General features: G+C 45.4%; 3 protein-coding genes across 5 annotated transcripts in view; 1 reads left to right on the forward strand and 2 right to left on the reverse strand.

Annotated features, from left to right (window-relative positions):
- The first annotated feature begins 57 nt into the window (after positions 1-57).
- Positions 58-14,016, forward strand: LOC131139095 (aminopeptidase N-like). Its single transcript, XM_058088365.2, has 21 exons — positions 58-227; positions 3,643-4,382; positions 4,452-4,594; positions 5,228-5,367; positions 5,445-5,571; positions 7,621-7,775; positions 8,056-8,169; positions 8,248-8,391; positions 8,465-8,530; positions 8,597-8,662; positions 8,733-8,908; positions 9,216-9,292; positions 9,372-9,505; positions 11,122-11,177; positions 11,233-11,380; positions 11,449-11,540; positions 11,616-11,726; positions 12,319-12,486; positions 12,557-12,697; positions 13,468-13,549; positions 13,622-14,016. The coding sequence occupies exons 2-21, from the start codon at positions 3,772-3,774 to the stop codon at positions 13,772-13,774; spliced, it is 2,904 nt and encodes a 967-aa protein (XP_057944348.2). The 5' UTR covers positions 58-227; positions 3,643-3,771; the 3' UTR covers positions 13,775-14,016.
- Positions 14,017-15,664: 1,648 nt separating this feature from the next.
- Positions 15,665-22,318, reverse strand: LOC131139097 (homeodomain-interacting protein kinase 2-like). Of its 2 annotated transcripts, none has more exons than XM_058088366.2 (10): positions 21,824-22,318; positions 21,645-21,741; positions 19,281-19,477; positions 18,980-19,171; positions 18,722-18,909; positions 18,527-18,650; positions 17,384-17,512; positions 17,229-17,312; positions 16,979-17,151; positions 15,665-16,895 (listed from the first exon to the last, which is right to left on the reverse strand). In XM_058088366.2, the coding sequence occupies exons 1-10, from the start codon at positions 21,830-21,832 to the stop codon at positions 16,211-16,213; spliced, it is 1,878 nt and encodes a 625-aa protein (XP_057944349.2). In that variant the 5' UTR covers positions 21,833-22,318; the 3' UTR covers positions 15,665-16,210. The 2 variants fall into 2 exon arrangements, with proteins under 2 accessions (XP_057944349.2, XP_057944350.2); XM_058088367.2 differs by having other exon boundaries at positions 19,281-19,502.
- Positions 22,319-22,474: 156 nt separating this feature from the next.
- The window catches only part of vps13c (vacuolar protein sorting 13 homolog C), a 32,196-nt gene continuing 27,720 nt past the window's right edge, over positions 22,475-26,950 (reverse strand). For both annotated transcript variants that reach the window (XM_058088361.2, XM_078795790.1), the window contains 7 exons: positions 26,867-26,912; positions 26,667-26,790; positions 24,424-24,538; positions 23,725-23,816; positions 23,535-23,658; positions 23,388-23,471; positions 22,475-23,293 (listed from right to left, as the gene is read on the reverse strand). In XM_058088361.2, the coding sequence (XP_057944344.2) occupies positions 23,192-23,293; positions 23,388-23,471; positions 23,535-23,658; positions 23,725-23,816; positions 24,424-24,538; positions 26,667-26,790; positions 26,867-26,912 (687 nt within the window). In that variant the 3' untranslated portion in view covers positions 22,475-23,191. The remainder of the gene's footprint in view (positions 23,294-23,387; positions 23,472-23,534; positions 23,659-23,724; positions 23,817-24,423; positions 24,539-26,666; positions 26,791-26,866; positions 26,913-26,950) is intronic.

Genomic DNA, 26,950 nt, shown 5'->3' on the forward strand with positions numbered 1-26,950 from the left:
CTCTCTCCCCGACAGTTGTTGACACAGGCGCATTCTTTCTGCCAACCCCTTCCCTCTGTCATTTTTTTTTTTTTTTTTTTCAAAAATGGTGAGTCGTTCCCCCTCCCTGCATCTGCATCCCGAGGAAAACCTGCGGTAGCTCTCGGCAGCTCCACCCTCGCAGACTGTTTCCCACCAGCCCGGCTCAGTCCAGCCCCTGCAGGCTCGCGGCGGACATCCACAGGCCGGTATGTACCAACTTCCACAGCTGATATTCTTCTAAATGTTACGTGTGTTTAGTGGGGGCATGCCTTTTGGCCTCAACAAAATACGCTTTGTAGTCTTTATGATGTGTCGGGACACTTTTTTATCCAGTTATGGACCATCTCTTCAGGAGGGACGTGGTCTTGGAGAACCACTTAAAAGTTAGTCATTCATGGCCGTGGATGAGCACAATCAATCCCACCTGGTTATGCAAAACTGGAGTAGGCTCCGCTGTTAGACCGCTTTGACTGTCAGCAAGTCCTGCTGTGGTAATATATAAATAATACATGACTACAAAACATTTAATTAAAAAAAAACAAAAAACTTCTGCATTGTTTTTGTTTGGACACCCCCGCGGTAGATGTTTCTCTATGATGTTTGGCAAAGTGTGGAACCAGCGCTACTTTTGGACCATAATGGCCCTAAATGATAAAAATGACGATTATTAACGAGTTCTATTATTAGCCGTTGAACTGATTTGCTTTGCGATGTTTGGCTTAGAGAGCTTAGTATATATTGACCTACGTTCAATATCTTTTTTCAACATTTCTTCAGTAATTATCTTGGCTTAGTGCACAAGCCCAGCCTACCGGCACTCAGTGAGTCTTTAATCTTACACGATTAGTCTGGCTAATTGGACTGTAAAATACAGAGAAATGTATCACAGGAGGCGCCTGCAGTACTCGCTTTGGCCGCATACTGAATGATGGAAGGATGCGAGGCCGCTTTCACATCTGTAATATGCTAAGAAGTTATATTTACTTCAATTATTCAGATAAAAGAGCCCCAGCCCAATTTTCCAAAATTGAAAACTTTAGTTTTTTGTAATATTTAAACGTTTGAAAAAAATTTGTTTTTCTTTAATATTTCAACTACATTCTACTCAATCAATATATTTACTTTTACTACTAGTTTACTCTCGTAAAATGAGACCTTTTGTTGTGAGAAAAATTTCCAGCGGCTTTTCCACATTTCTGCTGTTTTTTTCTTTTAATGTAATTCTTGCAAATTTTCTTTTTGTAATAAGCTTTATTCCCATAATTTTCCTGGAACATAACTTTTTTCACAAACAGATTTAAAAAAAAAATTATATTACAACTTCAAACTTTTTACTTTTACTACTTTATGCTTACCAAAATGTTATTTTCCTCATAATACTACATTATTCTCATGAAATTATTACTCATTTGATTGCATGTTGTTTTCTCTTACAGCTGATTTCTCTATTTTTGCAGTTTTTGTAAGTTTTCTAAATTTGTAAAACTATAAATTATGACCACAAAAAAAGGCCACGCCTTACACTCTCACACACACACACACACACATATATATTGTATATAGTGTGAGCACTATTGTAAGATAGAAATGCCTTAATCCTCTTGGGCATGGAATCCTCTTCCACTCCTTCATGATGACATCACTGGAGGATGCGTATTCTAAAGGACATCCAAGTTGACTTCTCCGCTATTGTCCCGAGGTCGTATCCCGCTCTAATGTTTGGGTTGTACCCACTTGGGGAGATGCTGTAAAGGAAGTTAGTGTGGTCTTCGTCGGCGTCTTCATCGCAGCCATGGATTCCAGATGTTGCGCACCTTTGGGATGTCAGGTTCCACAGACGGGATAAAATTCCTTTGAAGAGCCTGAAAGATTCATTGACATCCTCTGCAAGACGTTGCTTGCAAAGTCAAGTCCAAGCGCACCGTGTCGTCCAGGTCAAGAAATTCAGCTGCCGATTAGAGGCTGGAATTTTCCACATTTTTCCCAGATTACCGGCACAGAATGGGGGGATAGCTTATGTGTTTATTAGGACTTAATGCTTTGTCACTCTCATGCTTGGTTGCAGTGGTGGCAGGGGGGCCGACAGGAATCCTGGGCCACATGGAAAAAAATTAAATGAAATCCAACCCCCCACCCCCCTTTTTAAAATGTTGTTATTGCCAGTCTCAGTCAGGGTTCCTTGGAATTGTCCTAACCTTTACCTCCCCTCACACCACCCAAGTGGTGGTACCAAGTAGTGTCTTTTAATATTATGAAGAAAATAACATTTTAGTACCTTAATACTAGTTAGTTTAAGTTATATTATGAGAAGCAAATCTAATATTTCAAAATTAAAAATGTATAAGAAAAACAAAATATGAGAGAAAAAGTACAATTGTATGAGAATAATCATAATATGATGAAAAATCATGTAATTTGAGCAAAGCAAAATAAAATTGTACTTTTTTAAAAATTAAGTTGGGGAAATCATGTTCAATACCATCTATTTTCTAATCTTAACAACAGATGGATAAGTAGCATAGATCTTCCAACTCTGTACTGAATATCCAGAATCATACAATTGCAGTATTGAAGTACTTTCTAGTAGTTTCTCTGCCATCTTCACCCCATCTGCTTGGTTAGCATTACAAAGAGTCTTATCACGATGTATAATTCCACAGTGTTTTTATTTTGTTTAATAGGGTGGTTTTTAATAGCCGGAAGTCATAAACTAGAAAAGTTAACCCGTGACTTTAAAGCGGTCATCTCTATCAAGCATACGAGTAAAAGTGACTGTTCTGTAACCACCTGGTGGTGTTGTAATGTCGATGTTGTCAAATCTGACGGTCATGAACGCACCCCGCTCCTGGCTAAGGAGGAAGTGCGAATGAGAGCGGGAGAGAGAAAGAGAGAACAGGAGGAGACGGTAAGTGTGCTAGCCGAGTTGCTGTGATGGATTGAGCTCCTATTGGCGTTAAGGTTGGCAATAAAACTTGTTTTTTTTTAAAAGAGCGCCAGACTAATTTAAAGTCCAACATATATATTTTATACCTACCCATAAACATTTTAAGTCAGCTAAGAATATTATTTCTGTACAAAAGAGTGTGCCAAACAAGCCATTGTAGACCTCCACCGAGTCCAAACCTTTAAAAATAAAATGTGTACATCTGGCAACTTATTAACTTCCCATATGTACACTATACTGTTATACATTAAGCGATGCCGGACTTGCTGTCTAAAAAGCTAGCTTGCTAACTAGCTAGCTGCCTCCTTAAACACTGCGCCTCCTTAAATAAGAAATGTATTTTCTCAATCATTTGTTATGTTCTTACATCCAAAAAGTTTTGTTTTCTGATGAGAAAACAGCCTCCAGTTATTGACTAAAAGCATACATAATAACGCTCTCATTCATATTCAAATCACAAATTGAGTCAACAACCTTTCATGTTAGCATTAGCTAGCCTCCTGGCATCGCTTTGGCGGGTTAAATCGCTACCTTGCTAACTTACAGCTACTGCTTCTCACAGCTAACTTTGACCTTTTTTTTGGAATATTCACGTTTGTTTTTTTTGTTCAAACTACAGTACCTAGCCATCAGTAGCTAGCAGCTACATAACACTCAGTTGTTACCTCCCCTTCCAGGTCATATGATCATGTGCAACGGCCGTCATCATAGCAGAACCATTAACCGACAATAGACGCAATCTTCCTAAGTGAAATAACCGGACTGAGAGGAGCCTTCAGAGTCCTGCCGCCACCCCCATCCTGGACATGGGGAAGGTCTACTATATCAGCAAGAACGTGGCACTGGTGCTTCTGGTGTTGGCCTTCAGCGCCCTGTTGACCATCATCGCTTTATCCGTGGCCTACAACAAGGAGAGGGTTAAGAATCGAGTCGGCGCTCGAGACCAAGCGCCGGCCAACAGCACCACGGACACCAGAAAGAGCAGCACCCCTGCACCCGTCTCAAATGATCCATGGGACCAGTATAGACTCCCAGACTTGCTGGTTCCTACCGCCTACAACGTGACTCTCTGGCCCCGCTTGGAGCCCAACTCGGACGGCCTCTTCATCTTCACTGGACACTCGGCGGTGGTCTTCAAATGTCTGAAGGCCACCGATCTCATCCTCATTCACTCCAGTGAGCTCAACCACACATTCCTGGACGGGCACCACGCCAGGTTGACGGGGCTGGGCGGCGCCTCGGTGCCGACTATCCGGAAGTCCTGGCTTGTGGTGGAGACGGAGTATCTGGTCCTCCAGCTGTCGAGCAGCCTAGTTCAGGGGGCCTCGTACGTCTTGTACACAGAGTTCCAGGGAGAGCTGGCGGACGACCTGGAAGGCTTATACCGGAGTGAATACGTAGAGGATGGCGTCAAGAAGTAGGTCTTCGTGGATGGGGAGGGTACGTGATGAGCGTTCCATTTCTAAACGTGTTGTTGACTTTTCAGAGTGGTTGCCACCTCTCAGATGCAGCCAACGTACGCCAGGAAAGCCTTCCCGTGCTTTGACGAGCCCGCCATGAAGGCCGTCTTCAGCGTCACCATCATCCATGACCGGGACAAAGTGGCTCTCTCCAATGGACGACAAACAGGTTCGTTTTTGGAGGATAACCGCAAACAAATCATATTGGTGAAGTGATTCTTCAAGTGAAGACCCTGCTGATCCGAATAATTTCACACACAAAAATATTCCAAATGAATATTCAGGGCATACTTATTTTTACACGCCGACCAGCAGGTGGCACCTTAGCTTTTCATCCTGTCACACACGCCACTGGTCTGGATGGATGCGATTTAGCAAACAGCAGAAGAGGACTTATGATGCTAACCATAAGATAATGGCGTCCAATGAAGCAGAACGTAAGCTAAGAAAACTCAATCTTCATTTCTCACCAAACAAACCAAAACAAGTTTTTCTTCTTGTCACTCTGGAGAGATGCATTTGATGGGCAATGGTGGTTAGAAAGTTAGCTAACAAAAGTGGAGGAGTGCTGTTGGAATGGCAATGAGGCAGAGTGAATTTAGTGGTGTCAAAAACGAGTCAGTCGGAGCTTTTCATCCTGGCACTCACACACACCAGTGACCTGGCAAAAAGTGTCTTAATGATTTTAAGGTAAAGAGTGCAGCAGAGTAAAGAAAACTGCATCAGCTACGAAATCTGATTGAAAATGTCTGTTTTGTGAGCAAACGACAGGAATCACTGTCCCAATATCATCTCCCCGTAGACGTCAAGGACACGGTCATCGACGACACTGCGGTCCGAGTCACGACATTCGACCCCACGGCGAGAATGTCCACCTACCTGCTGGCGTTCATCGTTAGCAACTTTTCCTACAAAGAGTTACAGCAACACAAGGGCACGCAGGTAAGAAGCCACCTCTGCATGGGTGCTGTGTTCAAGAGACCAAACCATTCGTTTTTTTTTTGTTTTTTTTTAAACAGGTCCGTGTCTGGGCGCGAAGAAAAGCCATCGAAGCCGGGCAGGGTGATTACGCTCTCAGTGTCACCAGTCGTATTCTTCAGTTCTACGAGCGCTACTACAACACAGCATATCCGCTGCCTAAGTCAGGTGGGTCAGTCTAGCTAGCAACTCCAAAACAACTCCTATAGATGATCTTTGGTGAGAAACACTATTGAACTCAAGATCAAGGTCACATTTTAACAGACTTGTGGCGTAACTGTGTTAGTTAGCAAAGAACTACAGTCCACCCAGTGGCGTCATTAGGCCTATTTTAGGGGCTGAAATCTTCTAAGTCCTACAGTGAAGCAATAAAAACAACAACAAAAGGCATAAAAAAAAGCTGTTCTTGTTCCTTATTTGGATTTTTTTTGAATGTCTACTAGTACATTCATTCATATCCTGTGCATCTCCAGGGGGCTAAGCCCCCCCTGCCCTCAGAACCTAGTGACGCCCCTGAGTCAACTAGCAAGCTAAACAAACCCATTCTAAGGCTCAACAAGAGACAGGACGGGCACATTCAATATCTTGATGCACCGTAGATTACAGTCTGAATAACCGCAGTTGGACGACTTCTACGACACGCTAGTGTTGTCGCCACCTATGAAGTATTAATTAACACCCAAGTGCATAAAAAAGCCAAGGATTAAAAGCCACCAGTTTAGAATGAGGGGTTTAATAGGCTGGATGCCATTACGTACGTTCCTGTTTTTTTACAATGGACTTCAGTATATCCACCTCCAGAATAGGCTGGATGCCATTACGTACGTTCCTGTTTTTTTACAATGGACTGTAGTATATCCACCTCCAGAATAGGCTGGATGCCATTACGTACGTTCCTGTTTTTTTACAGTGGACTGCAGTATATCCACCTCCAGAATAGGCTGGATGCCATTATGTACGTTCCTGTTTTTTTACAATGGACTGTAGTATATCCACCTCCAGAATAGGCTGGATGCCATTACGTACGTTCCTGTTTTTTTACAATGGACTGTAGTATATCCACCTCCAGAATAGGCTGGATGCCATTACTTACGTTCCTGTTTTTTTTACAATGGACTGTAGTATATCCACCTCCAGAATAGGCTGAATGCCATTACGTACGTTCCTGTTTTTTTACAATGAACTGTAGTATATCCACCTCCAGAATAGGCTGGATGCCATTACGTACGTTCCTGTTTTTTTACAATGGACTGTAGTATATCCACCTCCAGAATAGGCTGGATGCCATTACGTACGTTCCTGTTTTTTTACAATGGACTGTAGTATATCCACCTCCAGAATAGGCTGGATGCCATTACGTACGTTCCTGTTTTTTTACAATGGACTGTAGTATATCCACCTCCAGAATAGGCTGGATGCCATTACGTACGTTCCTGTTTTTTTACAATGGACTGTAGTATATCCACCTCCAGAATAGGCTGGATGCCATTACGTACGTTCCTGTTTTTTTACAATGGACTGTATTATATCCACCTCCAGAATAGGCTGGATGCCATTACGTACGTTCCTGTTTTTTTACAATGGACTGTAGTATATCCACCTCCAGAATAGGCTGGATGCCATTACGTATGTTCCTGTTTTTTTACAATGGACTGTAGTATATCCACCTCCAGAATAGGCTGGATGCCATTACGTATGTTCCTGTTTTTTTACAATGGACTGTAGTATATCCACCTCCAGAATAGGCTGGATGCCATTACGTATGTTCCTGTTTTTTTACAATGGACTGTAGTATATCCACCTCCAGAATAGGCTGGATGCCATTACGTACGTTCCTGTTTTTTTACAATGGACTGTAGTATATCCACCTCCAGAATAGGCTGGATGCCATTACGTACGTTCCTGTTTTTTTACAATGGACTGTAGTATATCCACCTCCAGAATAGGCTGGATGCCATTACGTACGTTCCTGTTTTTTTACAATGGACTGTAGTATATCCACCTCCAGAATAGGCTGGATGCCATTACGTACGTTCCTGTTTTTTTACAATGGACTGTAGTATATCCACCTCCAGAATACCTCGGCCCACAAACATTTCCGCACTTTTATAGTCCCGAAGGATAGCCTCTGCAAACTGTTTACTGGAGGCTTTGGCCGCTCCCGTTCTTGGCTTTTCTTCTTTGACCAATCCACGTCTTGGTGCCCCCCCCCTGCAGATCAAGTGGCTCTGCCCGACTTCAACGCCGGCGCGATGGAGAACTGGGGCCTGATCATGTACAGGGAGACGGCCCTGCTGTACGACCCCGCCAGGTCCTCCATGGGAAACAAAGACCGAGTCATGTCCGTCATCGCCCACGAGCTCGCACACCAGGTCGGCTGTGGCGTCTCAGCCGAGCAATAATCAAACAATAATCAGTGTGTTATGATAATACAAACAATCCTGCAGTCCTTTTGCGTTCAGTATCCACATGTGGTCCTACAGCAGGATGACAAATCATGTGGGGATGATGGAGTCCTGCTGGATGGTGGCTGCGCTTAGGTTATTCAATCCTGTGGTCGGGGCTCACAGCCTCCAGTGATTTGATGTTTCCTGAACGTCAGCGAAACAATGGAGGCCGGCCTTTCCAGTAAACGTCTGTGGTTTTCTTTAGTGGTTTGGTAACCTGGTGACCATGCGATGGTGGAACGACGTGTGGCTGAACGAAGGCTTTGCGTCCTACGTGGAGTACCTGGGTGGCGACTACGCCGAGCCCAGCTGGAACATCGTAAGCCAGGGGTCCTGGACGGGAGGTCCATCATCTCCAGACCCGTCCCATAAAAGTCATCTTTGTGCCCGGCTGTAGAAAGACCACATTGTTCTACACGACATTCAGAGGGTGATGTCCGTCGACAGTTTGACGTCTTCTCACCCTCTGTCCCGGCGTGAGGACGAGGTCAACAGCCCCGCTGAGATCAGCGAGATGTTCAGCAGCGTCTCCTACAACAAGGCCAGCGCTAAAATGGCGTCCTCCGCTACAATGAGAAGATCAGGACCGCTGAAGTGTTTGATGTTTGTTTCAGGGGGCGGCGGTGCTCAGGATGCTGTCAAGCTTTCTTAGCGAGCCCGTGTTCGCCGAGGGGCTCAGTGTGAGTAACCGCCCCGCCGCCATCCGTCGCTTGGTTGCTTGCTCTCATTTGGCTCTCTCTCTCTAGTCTTACCTCAACGCGTTCGCCTTTGGCAGCACCACGTGTTCCGACCTGTGGGACCATCTCCAAAAGGTTGGTGGCATGGTGCGGGTGTTTCCACGCCTCGGCTTCACCTCGCTTCCCTGCGTCTGTCGGTTACCAGGCGGTTGAAAACACGCCAAACGTGCGCATCCCACGCACAGTCAGTGACATCATGAGCCGCTGGACTCTTCAGATCGGCTTTCCATTGGTGACCATAGATACTCGGACCGGGAACATCACCCAGAAACACTTCCTGGTGGATCCCAACTCTGTGGTGGAGAGGCCTTCTCAGTTCAAGTAAGAAGAGCTTCCTGCTGCGGCTTTAGACGGATAGGAATAGGAATAGGAATAGGAATAGGAATGCATAGGAATCCTTTCATGACCATCATGACAGCGTATGGGATGTTGTCCACAGGCAACTTGGGTGGTCGTGTCACATGCTTAGACGCCATTCCTTTTATCATAGGCACGACATTGCATGACATGAAAACATTTTCCTTATGCACGCCGTGTTTAGATGAGCTCAGGATTCGACACAAATAGTCACGACGGTGCATGACATGCTGTATAAATTGTATTTCCTAATATTTCCGTTTCCCCCCAGTTACACATGGCTTGTACCTCTTCAGTGGATGAAGACGGGTGTTGAACAGGAACAGTACTGGCTCCTCCATAAGACAGGTACCTCCACAGTAATACCTGCTGTAGCCGTGTATTACTCAGCCCGCCGTGACTTCCTTCCTGGACACCGCTTCCACAGACACCCACGCTCAGATGGAAGTGTCGGGACACGACTGGGTGCTGGCCAACACCAACGTGTCGGGTTACTTCAGGGTGAACTACGACATCCACAACTGGAATCGCCTCTTCTCTGTGCTCGAAACGGACCACCTGGTGAATTGATCCTTCTTTTGGACCGTTTTTACGTCTGCAGTACGAACACCTTGTTGCTCTCTGGTTCTACCATATCTTACTTATTGTGTGGAAATATGGGCTAATAACTATAAAAGCAATCTTCACTGGCTAAATGTACTGCAAAAAAGGTCAGTAAGGATAATTCATAATGCCGCCTACAGAGAACATACTAACTCCTTATTTGTAAAATGACAAATACTTCAACTTGCTGATATAGTTCATCTTCAAACAGCTAAAATAATGCATAAGGCTAAAAATAAGCAATGAGCTAAAAATGTCATCCAATACTTCTCTACAAGAGAGGAGAAATATGATCTCAGGGAAGAAGTACATTTGAAACACTTCTATGCTAGGACTACGTTATGCTAGCCATAGCATTTCAGTATGTGGAATCAAACTATGGAATGGATTGAGTAAGGAAATCAAACAATGCACAACGATGAGCCAATTCAAGAAACAATACAAGCAGTTGATGTTTGCTAAATACAAGGATGAAGAGTCTTGAACCAGTCATGATGTGCTATATATATCACTATATTGACACGCACTATGGTACCCATTATGGCATTGGATGCTCATATCACCCAGTACTTCCGTACAGGACAATAAATAAATAAATAAATAAATTTACTTGATTAATTTTAAATAATTAATTATTTTTATTTTATTTAATTAATTTTTTAAAAATAAAAAAAACAAAAAATGTATTATTAAATTATATTAGGAAAGCAGGAAGTGAACAAATGTAACAGTTAGTGATTGTAAAAGTACCAGATGGAGGGGTAGGATTTAATAAGCTTTGCTTCTTCCTACTCCTTTTGGACATGTGGAACTGGGAACTGATTATGGGATGCATTCAATTGGAATCTGATGCATGTTCCAATGAAATTAAACCATTACCATTACCATTACCATTACCATTGGAACTAAGGCCTGGGAGTTGGTCTACTACTTCTTGGTGGCACGGTTCTACTCTACTTTAACATGTACTACGTGTCGTACCTGATCAGCCAGGCTTCCGTATACAAAAGGAGACAAAGAGCAGCCAGAAAACGCAGCACTGCAACCAATTGGAGACTGTGGAGTGTTGTTAATAATGTAGAAGTGTTTTCCCGCTGCCCATTGTCTCCTATTGGATAAAATCAGGTTATCTTAGAAGACGTTTTGCCTCTCATTTGAGCAGGTTTGTGCTCAAAGACTTGATAGGACAGCTCTAGTCGGGGGGGGGAAATGATGCAGGATCCTAAATATTCATCTTCTAGGGTGGGGGGCACAGAAGAGTCAAACATCTCCTAGGGCGGGGGGCACAGAAGAGTCAAACATCAAGCACCAAAGCCTTGCAATAGCGGTACTACCAAGTCCACCGGGGTTCCATATGTACATACTACTACAGTTTTATCCAAAAGGAGACTGAGGGCAGCAAGAAAAGAAAGCGCTGCAGCAAAGCGGAGACCGGAGTATTAGTAGTATTTCAGCAATAAGATAATGTTAAGTGTGTGTGCCCTCAGTCTCCCCGTGGATAAAAGTAAGTATTGCTAATGATTGTAATACTCCCAAGTACTTCAACGTGACCATGTGTCCCATTCCCTTGCCAGACTATTCCCACCATAAACCGAGGTCAGATCATTGACGACGCCTTCAAGCTAGCAAGGTAAGAGCAGCGTTAAACGTAAGGAAAACATGTGACCGGTCTCCGCCTCGTGTAGAGCCAAAATCCTGGACACCACCCTGGCCCTGAGGACCACCAAGTACTTGTCCAAGGAGAGAGAGTACATCCCGTGGCAGACGGCGCTGTCTAACCTCTACGACTACTTTGTCGTGTTTGACCGCACGGCGGTCTACGGGCCTTTACGGGTTCGTACTCGTGATCAGCCTCCCGGCCACGCAAACGTCCACTCATCAACGTCCGCTCTTCCATCCAGGCGTACACCCGCAAACTCATCCAGCCACTTTTTGAGCACTTCAGGACGACGACGCGGAACTGGACCGTAGTACCTGAAACCATCAACGAGCAGTAAGAACTGGTTTTTACCCCGACTGGCCTGAACTTTGGGTTTTTAACCCCAGGGTGTCCCCGTCACCTCATCAGGTACAACCAGGTGAACGCCCTCCAGGTCGCCTGCTCTACGGGCGTGGCGGCGTGCAGGGAGCTGACCACGGGCTGGTTCAAGCAGTGGATGGACGATCCACAGCACTACTGGTAAACACCACTGTACTACAGAACCGTACTACAGAACTGTACTACAGAAAGTCCACGTGGATATACTTTGGAGTAGTCCGTGTACAGCTTGTATGGGAGTGTACATTTACTATCCACTCAAAAGGAGTCAACACACAACCACGAGTGTGTGAATAGCTGGCAACATAAAGTATCATTATGGAGCACCGCCTTAATCCTCTTGGACATGGAATTGGACATGGAATCCTCTTCCACTCCTCCATGACGCATCACTGCCGGAGTCCAAGGAGGATGTCACAGAGGGGCTAAGTCGGGTTGGGGTCTGGAGGAGACCACTCCCAACACCCTCAGGAAGGCCCTTGATCATCTTGGAGGTGTGTTCGGGCTCCTCCTCATGTTGCCCAAGGTGTCATGGAACCGTCAAGGAATTCAGGTCCCCCACCCCGCGTGACGGTACCGCCATGATGCGTGGCCACTTAATTAAACACTAATTAGCTGTGTTGGGACTACCTGTACACAGACTACTCTAAAGATTACACGGTTGCCCTCAGCGGTGTAGTCCATAGAGAAGATAAGATGGAGGCGTTATGCTGCGTATGCTTCTATTGATCAGGATCCAGCCCGACCTGAGAGGCACCGTTTACCGCATGGGCATCGAGTACGGCGGCATGGAGGAGTGGGACTTTGTCTGGAAAATGCTCCAAAACGCCACCCTGGCATCCGAGGCGTCCCGGCTCAGGGTGGCCTTGGCCTCCACCAAAGTGCCGTGGCTTCTCAACCGGTAGATGCAGCAAAGATGGCTGCAGCTCACCGCCCAGCCGTGATGCGTTCAATGACATCTGTCTTTGCAGGTATCTGGACTACACGCTGGACACGACGAAGATCCGAAAGCAGGACGCCATCTCCACCATCTTGTACATATCCAGGAACGTAGTGGGGGCGCCTCTGGCGTGGAACTTCATCCGAGCCAGATGGGGTGACATTTTCCAGCGGTGAGAACTCGCGTGATGAATGATGAATCCATCAAGCAAAAATGATGATCACTCCAAGAGGGCGAGGGTTAGGGGTGAGGGCGAGGGTTAGGGGTGAGGGCGAGGGTTAGGGTCAGGCCCCCTTGTGCCCGAAATAAAGAAAAGTATAGAACTATTTGGGGGTTTTGTAACCCTTCAAAGGCCAACGTGTTTACATAACCTCACTTTCATAAACTAATAACGTGCATGCTTATTTTTGATGGATAAATTCCCACCATTCTCCATTCTCCACACACACTTCCTTTCAAGAGCAATACAGAGCAGTGCCATCTGGTGGACAGTTATGGAAATTAAAAATTGAAAGCCAGTATTCCAGTTTTAAAATAAGCAGGAGCCAAAAAGGCAATTTTTTTTAAACTCATTTTCAGTGGGGACATTTTGAATCTTAAATACATACATAAATCATTAACAAAATACATACAAATTACTTTACAAATTATTTTTATTACCAAAAATGTGTTACTTTTTTACATTTTAATGAAGGTATATGAATTGGTAAATATAGCATGAGCATTAAAACAAATGACATGCTATTAAATGAAGATATCACATTTATTCAGTATGCAAATATTGATGGAAAATACAAAAATTCTAACTTTATATAATATATATAATAATAATAAATAAAAAACAGTATACATTTTTTAAATATCCCAGAGGAACATCCTACCTATCTATCTATGTATGTATGGCTCACATATTTCATATATTTGTAAAACCTTTGTTTTCAGGTATGGGAAGGGATCGTTTACCTTATCCAACCTGGTCAGCGGGATCGCCATGCGCTTCTCCACAGACTTTGAGCTGCAGGAGGTAGGTGGCCCCACTAAAAGACGCTCTCCCTGGCCTCGGAGCGCTGATGCCGTGTCCCGTTCTTCAAAACAGCTGCGGCGATTCAAAGAAGACAACCTCCATGTTGGCTTCGGCTCGGCCAACATGGCCCTGGAGCAGACCATGGAGAGGATCTCGGCCAACATCAAGTGGGTGACGGAGAACAAAGCCCGAATGCTGGCGTGGTTCTCCCAGGAGTCCACATGAAAGCATCACAAAAACTCTGACTGTGGCTAAGAGTCGCCACCATTTCTCGCCGGCTGTGACCAAAACGCCAAAACGGACATCTGGTTGCTTTTTGTCTTGCACCTTAAAGGTTCTTTATTATACAAAAGTGTCCCTACGGCCTCTTCATGAGCACTAAACATGACAATGGGTTTTCACGACTTCCCCAGGCTTCGCTACAAGTCCTAAAACAAAGCCTGCAGCTACGTTTAGTTTTCCTGAAGCGAACCCAGCACGATGTTGCTGTTAAAATGTCACGTTAGCGCTGTATAGCATAGCTACAGCTCCATTAGCTGCACTGCTGTTGCTAACGTTTGTGAAGTATGACATCGTTACGTTGGGCCTTATTATGCCGCATTCAAGAAAGCTGGGAAATTACAAATGTTCCTTTCTTTTGGAAGGTTTGTACAAAAAATGGCAGCTTTTGTCCCGATGAAGGTACAACTCCAAATGGAACAAGTAAAGCTCTGCCAGCATTGCTGTTTATTTTTGTTCTTAATGAAGCCAATGACACAATTGCTCTGCTTCAAGTCCTTCAGACCAGGAGAATCTCACAGCCGTTTCTTGCTAGACCGGGTCACATTGGAAGGGCCTCAAACTTTTACTCATCTTATTCAATTCCACAAGAAATATTCTAACCTCATAAAAGGGGAAAAGTCAGGCCAAAGAGTCATGAAAAAAGGAACTATTAGACTTACTTTTAGATGTCAACTCGTCAAACTTCCACAGGATGACACGCCGTCTTTACGGAGACTTTGGGGAACTTCCACGACTGAGAAGGACTGCTCTCGTTGGATTCATTCAATGTTGTCTTGGGCTGATTAGCTTAGCTTTTTGCCGTCTGACTGCCACACTTACAGGTGAGTGTTAAGCCGCATGGTTTAGCTGTCGTTCGACTCCGTCAAAGTGTTTTCCAAACGTTTTAAAGCTTCGATCGATCCGTGGCGATCAACCCGAGCGTCACTAATTGGAACAATGCCCACCGACGCCGTCCTGCGGACAAAGTCGGTATTGCTTCAACTCCCAGCTAAGCTATAGCCACTCAAAATAGGCCAAAAAGCTTCGTGAATGTTTTACAACGCCGCCTTACGCTCACGTGCGGTACTGCAGTAAAAATGGCGACCAAGCGACCCATACACAAACGCAAGTTTTGGTCCTGAACTAAAGGTTCCATAACTTAGGGAAACCCACAATTCGAGGTCACTGACCACGTCGTGTAGTTTTGTTTCAAAGTTTACGCCGTCTTAGGCTCCCTCTTGTGGGCAGCTTTAATATTGCATCAATAATGTGGCGTGGCCCCGCCTACACTATCCGCTAACACGCGAAGGTGGCCCCGCCTACACTATCCGCTAACACGCGAAGGTGGCCCCGCCTACACTATCCGCTAACACGCGAAGGTGGCCCCGCCTACACTATCTGCTAACACGCTAAGGTGGGCTCGTTGGAGCGGCATCACGTGTCTTCTATGTATTTCTAAGAAGCAGATTGGAGACTGCTAATTTGCATGTCAGCTGCTCATCAACCAATGAGAAACAAACTGTTGAGTGACATAGGCTGTCAACCAATGGGCGACAACCAGGAAATGATGTCCCTCGTGTGGGCGCCAGACCAGAGTATATTGTTTACCTTTTTTGGCCTAAGATTTCCACCGTTTATTTTGGGTGTACCTAAAATGTTGGCCATGTGTAAATCAATCTGGGCAAAATAATAATAATAATTTGGCTATGTGAGCCTAATATTTAGGTAACTTATTGGCTGCAAATGGCCTGGTGTGTACCTGATTGGTCCAGCTCTGGTTCTGACCCGTGGCTCTTCTTGAAGGTTCCACAGCTTGCTTGGTCCATCACCCAGCAGGTGCTGTTAGGACAAAGCTGATTTGCATACTTTTTAATCATTGGTGAGTTATTATGACATGTGACCAGGAGGGTGAGCCGTGGATTGTTCAACACCAAAGTTCTGCCGGGTTCTCGGAGGAGCTCTCAGGTCAGTAAACAGAACCCAGTGTCAGGGTGTTGCATCATCACCTGCCAGGACTGGAATTAGAACTAGCATAGGACCATTGGACAACCTTCAGGATACAGCAACCAGCATAGGACCACGCTAACTAGAACCAAGACAGTCCGTACAGAACCAACCTAGCAGCACCAAAGTCAAATTATATAATAATAATACTAATAACTATACTAATAATACTACAGAACTACTGAACTCATAGTAGTTCCCATAGGGTTGTACACTGGTATTACACTGTGTATTCTAGAACCCGTGTTTTGAGGTAAACTTGCTTTGGTTGAACAACAGAGCATTCTAGAACGGTTCCGTTCATTTGTGCAAACTTCTCATGAGGTAGGAGAGGTCAAAGGTCGTTCGTTGCAAGATGGCAGAGGTAGCTGAGGTCAAAGGTCAAATATTCTTCTTCTAAGAGTCTGACTTTTTTGTTTTTTGATTGGCATTTTTCCTGCGATGGTTGAGGTAGTCCAGGTCAAAGGTCATGTTCCTGCAATTTTTAGCCGCCACTCGAGTTGTCTTCAAGTCGACTTTGGTCTTATTTTTCATGGCCGCCGACTCGTCTTTCGCTTGCTGTGGCTCGCCTCTTTTTACGTCTTTTTTATCTGGTGATGACTCGGCGTTAACTTGGGGCGACTCGATTGCGGCACAACATTTGTGGTCCCCGTCTGGTTTGTGGACCTTCACGGGGATTCCACTTTGATGGACAGGACGGCGGCCCGGTTCTGGACCGATCTGGTTCATTCGGAAGAAGTGAAAGATTTTTTTGCACCAGGTTTTGTTCGACTGGAGCTGTGGACCGAGACCACGGGAACTGAGACCAGGAGAACTGTTGGCATCGAGTGCAAGCGGATCGGGTCTGCTCTTGGTCCTGAAGAACTGACAGAGATTCTGCCACCTGATCTTCAGCTTGATGTGAGGTGCAGAACCGTCCGGAACAGGCTCATCGGTCTTTTTGGTCCTCAAGAAAGGACAGAATTTTTGCCGCCAGTTCTTGGGGCTGACGACCGGATCCGGCTTGGGCTTAGGACCGCTATGTTCCTTATGGAAGTCATTGACTGGACAGAACTTCATCTTGTCATAGCTGTCAATCACACTGAAAGAACACAGTCAAAGAAGAAGACATACGCTGGTTTGACTTCAGGTTCTACCACAAGCTCTGGATCTTGTTGGACTCACTAAGGGCTGGTGTTCTTGTGCTCACAGAGGTGGCTCATGGTCAGGAAGGGGTGCTTGAGGGCCTCCTCGGGGGTGATCCTCTGCTCAGGGTCCATGTGGAGAAGACACTTGAGGAGGTCCACAAAGGCCTTGCGGTCCTCCATCTCGATGGACTCATTCACATGCGGTTTAAGCTGGAGAGCGTTCCAAACAGGTTGTCATGGTCACACCATTGTCCCAAGTCCACGCCGTGTTCATCACGTGGACTTACTGTCATCAGGTCCTCCAAACATTTGAAGGTCCACGGTAAGCCCTCAGGACGGACGCCGGTTTTATCCTGGTACTCCTTCTCCGTCTGCAGCAGAGACAAACACAACCCACGTCAGTCGACCAGCGTCCCAGAAGCAGACGTCCACCAGTCCGTACCATCAGTCGCCATTTTGGGTGATCGCCGTCATTGTCTCGGGTGTTCTTCTTGAAATATTTGTGAGTGTTTTTGCTGGCGCTGAGGAGATGATCAGGAATCCGACCGACCACCTCGATCATGCTGCGCAGCTGTAGAGACACGCCCATAAATGGTAATGCTTTCATTTTATTAGAACATGCATCAGATTCCAATTGAGTGCATCCCATAATCAGTTCCCAGTTCCACATGTCCAAAAGGAGTAGGAAGAAGCAAAGCTTATTAAATCCTACCCCTCCATCTGGTACTTTTACCATCACTAACTATCTATTGTGATCCCCAGAAATGTATTTTCCTTCATCCTTTCAACGTCTAAACCAGGGGTGGGCAAACTACGGCCCGAGGGCCACATCCGGCCCGCCAAGTGTTTGAATACGGCCCGCCCAATCTTTCCAAAGTATTTCATTTAAACTCAACATACAACCTGGCATCATGGCCTGAGCCAACCTTTTGATGGTTTTATCAATTTCCTTTTTTGACATGGTCTGTTGTTTACAAAGTGTTCCTGAAAAAGGGACACAAGCACATAATAATAATAATTATTATTATTAGATTATTATAATTATTATTAGAACTATTATGATTATTATAATTTTATATTAATGCTAATTATTATATTAATTATATATAATGTTATATTTGCATATTTTACATAATAATAATAATATAATAATTATTTTAATTTTATTGTAATTATTCTAATATTTTATTATTTTTAGAATATTTAAATCTAAATATAAATAATAAATAATAATAGCAGATTGCATGACAATGTTACAGATACAATAATACCAGGTGGACTGTTACGTGTAAAATATATAGTCTGCCCCCCCAGTCAAAAAGTTTGCCCACCCCTGGTCTACACCGTCCATTTGTATTTGCTGGTGCGTGTCCTTTCTGCTGTTAGCTAGCAGCATGATTTTAGTTTTATTTAGGTCCAAGGACAATCTATTATCATCAAACCATTTCTTCTGACCTTTCTAATGATTTTGTGTGTACTCCCTCCAGAAGAAAAAGCAGTAAATAGTACACGGCCAAGTCATCCAAGTATTTAGGTGGGTCAAGTTTAGGGCCCACGGTTGGACGGCGAGTAAGATGTCACTGACCATGTTGTAGTTGGAGTTGGCCAAGAAGAGGTAGTTGCCGAGGTACAGGAAGGACAGGACGCAGCCCAGAGACCACATGTCGATGGCCTCGGAGAAGGGAAGACCCAGGGCGACTTCGGGCGCTCTGTTGACGGCAGAGTCACAGGTCTCCATGGAGGCATTGAAGGTAACGAGAAGGCGGGCGGCACCACCGACCTGTTGCCCATGGGCTGCAGGGCCACGCCGAAACTGAGCGGCGCTTCGGAGGTGGTGATGGACAAGCCGAAGTCGATGAGCTTGACCCTGAAGGGCTGCACCGTGTGGTCCACGAGCATGATGTTGTCCGACTTCAGGTCCGTGTGGATCACGCCGATGCTCTTCAGGGCTTCGAAGGCCGTCAGCAACTAGAGACGTGTCAAAGATGCGACTGATGGGACTTTCTTCACCTGAGGAACATGGAGATGTTTGGTTTACCTGCTGGGCAACCGGTCGGATGTCGTTGGGTGAGAAGGTCTTCCAGCGCTTGTCGTAGACCATGCTGAACAAGCTGGTGTCCAGCAGCTCAAAGACCAGACAAGGGTGTCCGTTGAAGGTGAACGTCTCGATGAACTCCACGATGCTCTTCTTTTCCGGGTCCAGCACGCTCACAATCTCCTGCATGTCGATCTGCGCACAGCGGACCACATCACGTGTCACCTCCACGCCGTGTCGCCTGCACGCCGTGTCGCCTGCACGCCGTGTCGCCGACACCGCCACAAACGCTTGAAGCACCAACCTCATTTTCAAATAAGGCGTAGTTTTTGTGAACTTTCAGGGCCACGTTCTTTGACAACCCCAGGTTGTGACATTTGAAGACGTGGCTGCTGGTTCCTCGATCCAAAAGTTTCTGGATGTGGTAGAAACTGGTGTTGCTCTTCACGATGGAACCTTCCATCTCATCCAGGTCGTGGGTTTCCTCTTCGGAAGAACACCCTGAAGAATATGGAGAGAAGGCAGACTGTGGGAGCGTCAGTGTGGGGCGGGGTCACAGCAGCAAGCAAGATGCCTAAACAACCCTAGAGACCACAAGTCCAGACTATAGAACCTAGACCTGAAGCTGGAGACTTTAACTAAGAATGAACTTTAGACTAAAGCATAGAAATAGTCTGGCGACTTGAACTCAGATCAGTAGATAGACCTTACCGGTCCACAGGAAGGAACCTACTCCAGTTGATAGAACCTTGACTGGACACTAAAACTGCTTCCAGAGGATAGACCCTAGCCTGTATACCTGACCCCAGACCAGAGGACAGAACCTACCCCGGAGACTAGAACTAAGTTGAGATACAACACAGAAACCAACCTAGAGAGTTCAGGGAAAAGTCGCTAGCCCAGTGGATAGAACCTGCCGTAGAAACGATAACAGAACCTGAACTGTAGACTAGAGCTAAGTCCAGAGGATTTAATTTAGATCCGAGTATAAAATCCAAGCCGGTAAGTCAAAGGTGACACATTATGCTTTTTCCCCGGACCTATAAATGTGGTTAGAATGTTCTATTGTGGTGTGGAACCATACCAAAGCTTCAGACGATGAGGTCTGCGCATTTGGAAGTGAGCCCTGAAGACGTGTGTGACGGCTCTGGATGCTCGCTTTCAGAGGGCGTTCTAAACACTGGCGGTTTGTGATGTCACAGATTGCCAGGCTTCCTTAAATGGGCGTGCGGTCAGAAAAACAAACAGGAAGTAACAATAAGAATACATCAGTGTCCTAACTGTGTTTATTTTGTGCAAGTCCGGGAGCTGATGCGCTTGTGTGTGTAGCATTATAGAGTGTGCATACAGGCAGCAGGCTTGCTAATAGCCGTTTCCCATCCCCATCGGTGGCTCAAAACAATTTTTTTAAACCCCAGTAGTCCCACAAAATTGTGTAATTCCCACATTACTCGTTACCGATACTGTAGAAACCCTAACGCTAAAATGCTAAAGCTACTTACCATTGAGAGATGTCTTGAAGTAACCTCTTTTCTTTAGAAACTTGGGACTGTCCAGACTCTACGTCTGGATTGGATTGAGGATCCAACACATACGGCTGTATGCTAACAGCTGACATTTTAAAAAGATAAATCTACATTTATTATCAACTCCTATACCGTTTATTAACTCCTGTAACGTTGGGTTCGGCAGCTATCGGCAACCGGAGTTGGTCGTGGGTAGAATAAATTAAAAAAGAAAAATAAATTAAAAATAAAGAAAAATGAATTAAAAATAAATTAAAATAAATTAAAACAGACACAGGAAGCCCGAAATCCAAAGAAATACAGCTGAATAGGTGCAGATTCTGGAAGATCTAGAAAGCTTTCCGTGCTGGTTATTGTGTGTATTGTGCTTTTGGTTGTCCACAATTCAATACAAAGGGCCGAAAAACGAGCATAATAGTTCCCATTTAAACTAAGTCCAGAGAGACAACCTAGACCAGTGGACAGCGTCTAACTTAGAGACCAGAACTTGTGGATAGGACCTAAACCTAAATCCAGAGGATAGAATTTAACCTGGTTACTTCAAGTCCCAAAGGAACAATCTAGACCAGTGGATAGAACCTAAACTGTAGACTAGAACTAAGTCCAGAGAATAGAACCTGACCTGCCGACTAGAACTGACTCCAGAGAAAAAGGACCTAGACCAGAAGATACACACTAGAACTGAGACCAGATGAAAGAACATACATTAGCCTAGTGGATAGAACCTAAACTGGTCCAGACAATATCATTTCCAACAGAGGGTATGATCTAACCTAGAGACTCGTACTTAGCTTCTATCCACCAGTCTAACTGGGAGACTAGAACCAAGTCCAGTGAAAAGAACCTTGACCAATGGATGGAGAGTAGCATAAAGACTAGACTAGACCTAAGTCCAGAGGAAAAAAACAGATCAGTGGATAACCTAACCTCGAAACTAAAACCTTGAGACAAAAACCTGGTCCATAGGCTAAGAACTTGGACCAGCGGGTAGAAGGAGTCCAGAGGACAAACGTAACCCCAGAGATTCATCTTGGCTCCATCTTAGCCAAGCAGCTCGAACCCAAGCCAGCCCGGAGACGAAGACGACCCTCATCCCCGAGGACCACGCCCAGTGGAAGTGATGCACGCCCCGGTGTCGTTACCTGTGTCATCTGTGGATCTGTGGAGTGCGGAGGTCAAAAAGGTGCGGACATGTCTTCTTCTCAGCCAACATGCGACGGCTCGCTCCTCCTGCGTGAGCTGACATGAAAACAGAAACGCTGTAAATCCTCTAAATAATTCTTTGTAAGCAAACCATGAAAAAGTTGCCCTTGATTCACACCCGAATCATCAAAGTTGGGTGACGTCATCAAGGTGCACGGGTGACATCATTGGCCACTGATGACGCTCAGGTTGACGTATGTCATCCGGCTCCGCCCGGGAAGCCGATGACATCGCCTCGCCCCGGCACTTCTCTGTGTCCATCTCAGTGGTCATGTGACTGTTACAACTCAAAATGGCGTTCCTTGATGAAGACTTCATCCCGGCGCCGCCGCGAGAGTCCGGGTTGGACTGAAGAAGGCAAGTTTCGTCTTCAGTTAGAAAAAAAAACATATTTAGCACAAAGAAGCCAAACTTTTGACTGCAGGACAAGAGTGTCCAAACTTTTTACATATGTATTTTTTTTTATATCTTTGGGGGGGGAAAGGGCTAAAGAATGTTAGCATTGTGCCTTTTTGCCCTATTTTCCCCCATTTTAGTTTTGGAACAAGGCCCACTTACAGTTGGTCACGTTTGGAACCGATGTCGCACACACAAACAATACACAACTTTTCATATGTACACAAAAAACATTTGAAAGTTTATTGATTTTGTTTTTTTTTTGTTTTTTTTTGCCTGTGCAAAAAAACTCAAATATTTTCTTTGTCACAAAAAGACACTTTTTACATCTTTGGACTTTTCAAGCTTCCACTCAAGTGCCACAATTTGATTAAAAAAAAAAAATAAAAAATGATGGGGCTTCACCCAAACAGGAAGTGACCTTATTACCAATATCCATCAGCTATTCAGCTGCTCATCAAATCATACAAATATATTTCAATATTTTCTCCCACTTTCATTCAAACATTTCAACAATCAAAACTAAAGAAAACTTTCAAAAAGTAAAGTGTCCGTGGCTTCGTGCTTTGCATTTTTAGCTCCTTCATCCGGCCAAAGACTTCAAAAGACCGGAAAGACATGTTCCTTGTCTGGAGTCACGTACCCCAAAAACAATCACACTCAGGAAGCGCACTTGCAAACAGGAAGTGTGACTACAGACAGGAAATATACTTGCTAATGGTAAATGTGCCTCGAAACAGGAAGTGTGCCAACAGACAGGAAGCATGTCTACAGGCAGGTAGTGTACTTGCAAACAGGAAGTGTGTTTCTAAACAGGAAGTGTGTTTGCCAACAGAAAGTTTGCCTTCAGGCTGAAAATATACTTGCAAACAGGAAGTGCGTTTACAGACAGGAAGTGTGCCTACAGACAGGAAGTATATTTGCAAACAGTACGTATGCCTGCAGACAGGAATCGCACATGTAAAAAGAAGCGTGTCTACAAACGTGAAATTTACTGGCACATGGTAAGTGTGCTTCCAGACAGGAAGTGTGCCTCCAGGCTGGAAGTGTACTTGCAAACAGGAAGTCTGGCTGCAGACAGGAAGAGGACTCAGGGCTTGCTGGTTGGTTTCAGGAAGCGTTGTGACTTCTGTCTGCTCATGCGGCGTTGCTGATGTGCCACGTGAGCATCGGTTATGGCCGCCATCATCCTCTGTGGGTAACCATGGTAACAACATGAGGGAGCCGGCCACGCACGCACGCGCACGCACGCGCACACACACACACGCACACGCACACAAAAGTACCTGTGCTGTAGTTGCGTCTCTGAGCTGAACGCTACGTACGGAATCGTGAACGTCTTTTTTGGGAAGCTTCAACTTGTGCTGCTCCTGAAAAACAAGATGGCGGTTTGCCGTGACGTTTTCACACTCATCCACTGCGTCGTGTTTAACCTTGCAGTAGATGTTGAGTTGCGTTCCACGGACGGTGGGAGGAGCGTAGAAGTTGTCAAACAAACATTCCCAGTCTTTGTTGAAGTGACCCACAAAGTCGATCTCCTTGACGCACACGACCCTCCTAGAACAGCCGACCACGACAACATGACAACGGAGCGGTTGTCGTGTGTGCATGGATTGTGTATACCTGTTGGTGACCATGATGTTGGTCTTCCTGTGGCCGGGATACGGACAATGATCTCGGAAAACTTCTCCTTCCAGCTGCTTGATCTCAGAGCGCTGTCTCACACACACACACACACACACACACACACACACACACACACACACACACACACACACACACACACACACGCACGTGCACACACACTTGCAAGTTAACTTCCTTGTCCAATGAGGCGGTCACGTGTGCGGTCACATGTCTTGTGGAAGTTGTGTCCAAAAGCGGGAATCAGTTGGGGTACTTTTATTAAACGCACTCACAGGTCATGCTGAGATTACACACGGTCGCTCCAGCTGTTGCTACACCGCTACAAAAATATTGACATACACATATACTGTATATATATATTTATATTATTTATACAGGAAATTATAGGGAGATTTTAAGTTTAAAAAGTTGAAGATGATGCAGTCAAACCAGCTTTAGTCGTCATCAGGCTGCATGTCAGACAAACACACAGAAGAAGAAGAAGAAGAAGAAGAAGAAGAGGTGAGGAGTGGTGGTCGCCATGCAGAAAGTGGAAGAATGCTGGGAATTCCCAGCAGGAAAAAAAAACCAAACATCCACACGGAGAACCTTTCCCTACACACGCGGACAGACGTCAACACCGGAGGACGGGGGACGTTGGGATGGACAAACGGAGGACAAACAAAGCGTTCCCACCTGGAAAAGGTCAAAGCCTTGAGACTCTGTGACATCATAAGGTCGAATGATTCCGTCCTCTCTGATCAGGCGGACCGGACGAAGCTTGGTCACTTCCTCCGTGGACTCTGCCACTCTGCCCCACACACACACACACACACACACACACACACACACACACACACAGCTGTGATTAAGGCTAATAATGCTAACTTTGACAAAAGCGTCGGCATGCTGAGAAGAAGCAGTGCATTGTGGGTACACACGGTGCTGCAGCGTCTCACCTGATGTGACCTCTACACGACAGCGTGGAACAGTCACGTCAAAGACAGGCGTGTGAGTCACATGACCAATCAGGAAGAGCGAGTTGGGGTGAATCAATTAAAGATGAAATGTGTTTGAATCGACTCCTCCCGCTCAATGGAAGCCATGGCGGCCAAACCATGTGATCAGTCAGCCAATGGCCACGGAGAGTACACATGCACGCACCCATGCACCGTATCCACCAATCAGCAGGCCACAAAGGCACACCAAGGACTACATGTACCGCTTCGATGCCATTTTTGTAGTCCTGTGTCTCATGCTTATAGCCTCGTGTTTCACCACGTTTGTAGTCCTGTGCCATGTTTGTAGTTCTCTGCCTTATGTGCAGTCCTGTTCTGTATTTGTAGTCCTAAATCACGATTGTAGTTTTCTGCCATGTGCTCCAGTGCTGTGCCATGGTGTAGTTCGGTCATATTTGTAGTCCTGTGCTATGTTTGCAGTGCTGTATCACGTTTGTAGTCCTCTGCCATATTTCTAGTCCAGTCTGCAATCTCGTCATATTTGTAGTTCTGTGCTGATTGTAGTCCTGTGTCACGTCTGCAATCTTCTGCCATATTTGTAGTCCTGTGCTACGTTTGCAGTGCTGTATCACGTTTGTAGTCCTCTGCCATATTTCTAGTCCAGTCTGCAATCTCGTCATATTTGTAGTTCTGTGCTGATTGTAGTCCTGTGTCACGTCTGCAATCTTCTGCCATATTTGTAGTCCTGTGCTACGTTTGCAGTGCTGTATCACGTTTGTAGTCCTCTGCCATATTTCTAGTCCAGTCTGCAATCTCGTCATATTTGTAGTTCTGTGCTATGATTGTAGTCGTCTGCCATGTTTGTAGTCCTGTCTGCAATCTTGTCATATTTGTACTTTTGTGCTACATTTGTAGTCGTCTGCCATGTTTGTAGTCCTGTCTGCAATCTTGTCATATCTGTAGTTTTGTGCTACGTTTGTAGTCCTCTGCCATATTTGTAGTCCTGTCAGCAATCTCGTCATATTTGTAGTTTTGTGCTACGTTTGTAGTCCTGTGTCACGTCTGCAATCTTCTGCCATATTTGTAGTCCTATGTAATGTTTGCCCTCTCCTTTCAGCCTCAACATGCACAACTCTCCAGGTTTGTTCAACCATCTCAGTATGCAAGGGGTGGGGCTAATGGAGGGTTAGGGCTGCTGTGATGTCATGTGATGTCATGTGATGTCATGTGACTGTAACATATCAACATTTAATTTCTCAGGGGGAACTTACCATCAGTCTGCTGCAGCTAATGTCCACAATGAATACTGAATAAGAATAAAGTGTAATACAGTGGAACCCGTTTAAGCCAACATCCGGGTGTTGGCTTAGCCAAAGGCAGCCATTGCTCGCACGTTTACTTAAGAAGAATTGCAGCTAGTAGGTTGTTTTTGGATCCACGGTACCTTGTCGACATCCAGGTGCGAACATTTTAAATGGGTGCATTTCGTTAGTAGCGAAAAGAGTGAATGAGTTGGCGACCGCTAATGAGGAAAGGACCATTGGTCCTCTGCCGAAGCAATGGAGCGGGGGGGGGGTTCCACTGTACTTCCATTCCGCCCAATTCTACCTCCTTTGCAGAGCACATTTAAAAACAACATATTTGTGCTGTAACATCAAAAGAAGGCAAATGCAAGCACAGATAATGAGTAAAAAATGAACTCTACATTGTACGCCATAGAGTGTCACTGTTATTCATGGGAATATAATCAAGGTTCTAAGTTGAATGGAAGGCAAAAGTGACTTGCACAAAGTGATGACCACATACACGGAGGTCACATGTTAAGCATGATCTTAACATGTTCAATACTCACACAGCAAAAAATAAAAGTGACACTGGAGCTCAATAACATACGAGAACCAAAAAAAAGGAGAAAATGTGAAAATTAGTCAAAAGATGAGAAAAATTTGTCACCGAATCGTGACGTGATGTGGCCTTTACCTCTGGATGCCCTGGAAGGTGCTGCTGGCCATGTCCACGATGCTGCCCGTGGGTCGGGCCACCACGCCGACCAAACCCTTCCCGATGCCTTTGAAGAACCCAGCCGTGCCTTCCTTCTTGGCCCCTGCACCCACAACCCAGCCATGCTCAGCTGAAGCTAACATCAGCGCTAACATCAAACAGCAGGAGGTACAGCATACCCTCCACGGGTTTGGTGACGATGCCCGTCACTCCACTCACGACACCCTGCGCACACGCACACACGCACACACACACACACACAC

This window comes from Doryrhamphus excisus, linkage group LG13 (assembly GCF_037039965.1).
Source record: "Doryrhamphus excisus strain RoL-2023G ecotype Guam linkage group LG13, RoL_Dexc_Guam_v1.1, whole genome shotgun sequence".
NCBI classification, from domain to species: Eukaryota; Metazoa; Chordata; class Actinopteri; order Syngnathiformes; family Syngnathidae; genus Doryrhamphus; species Doryrhamphus excisus.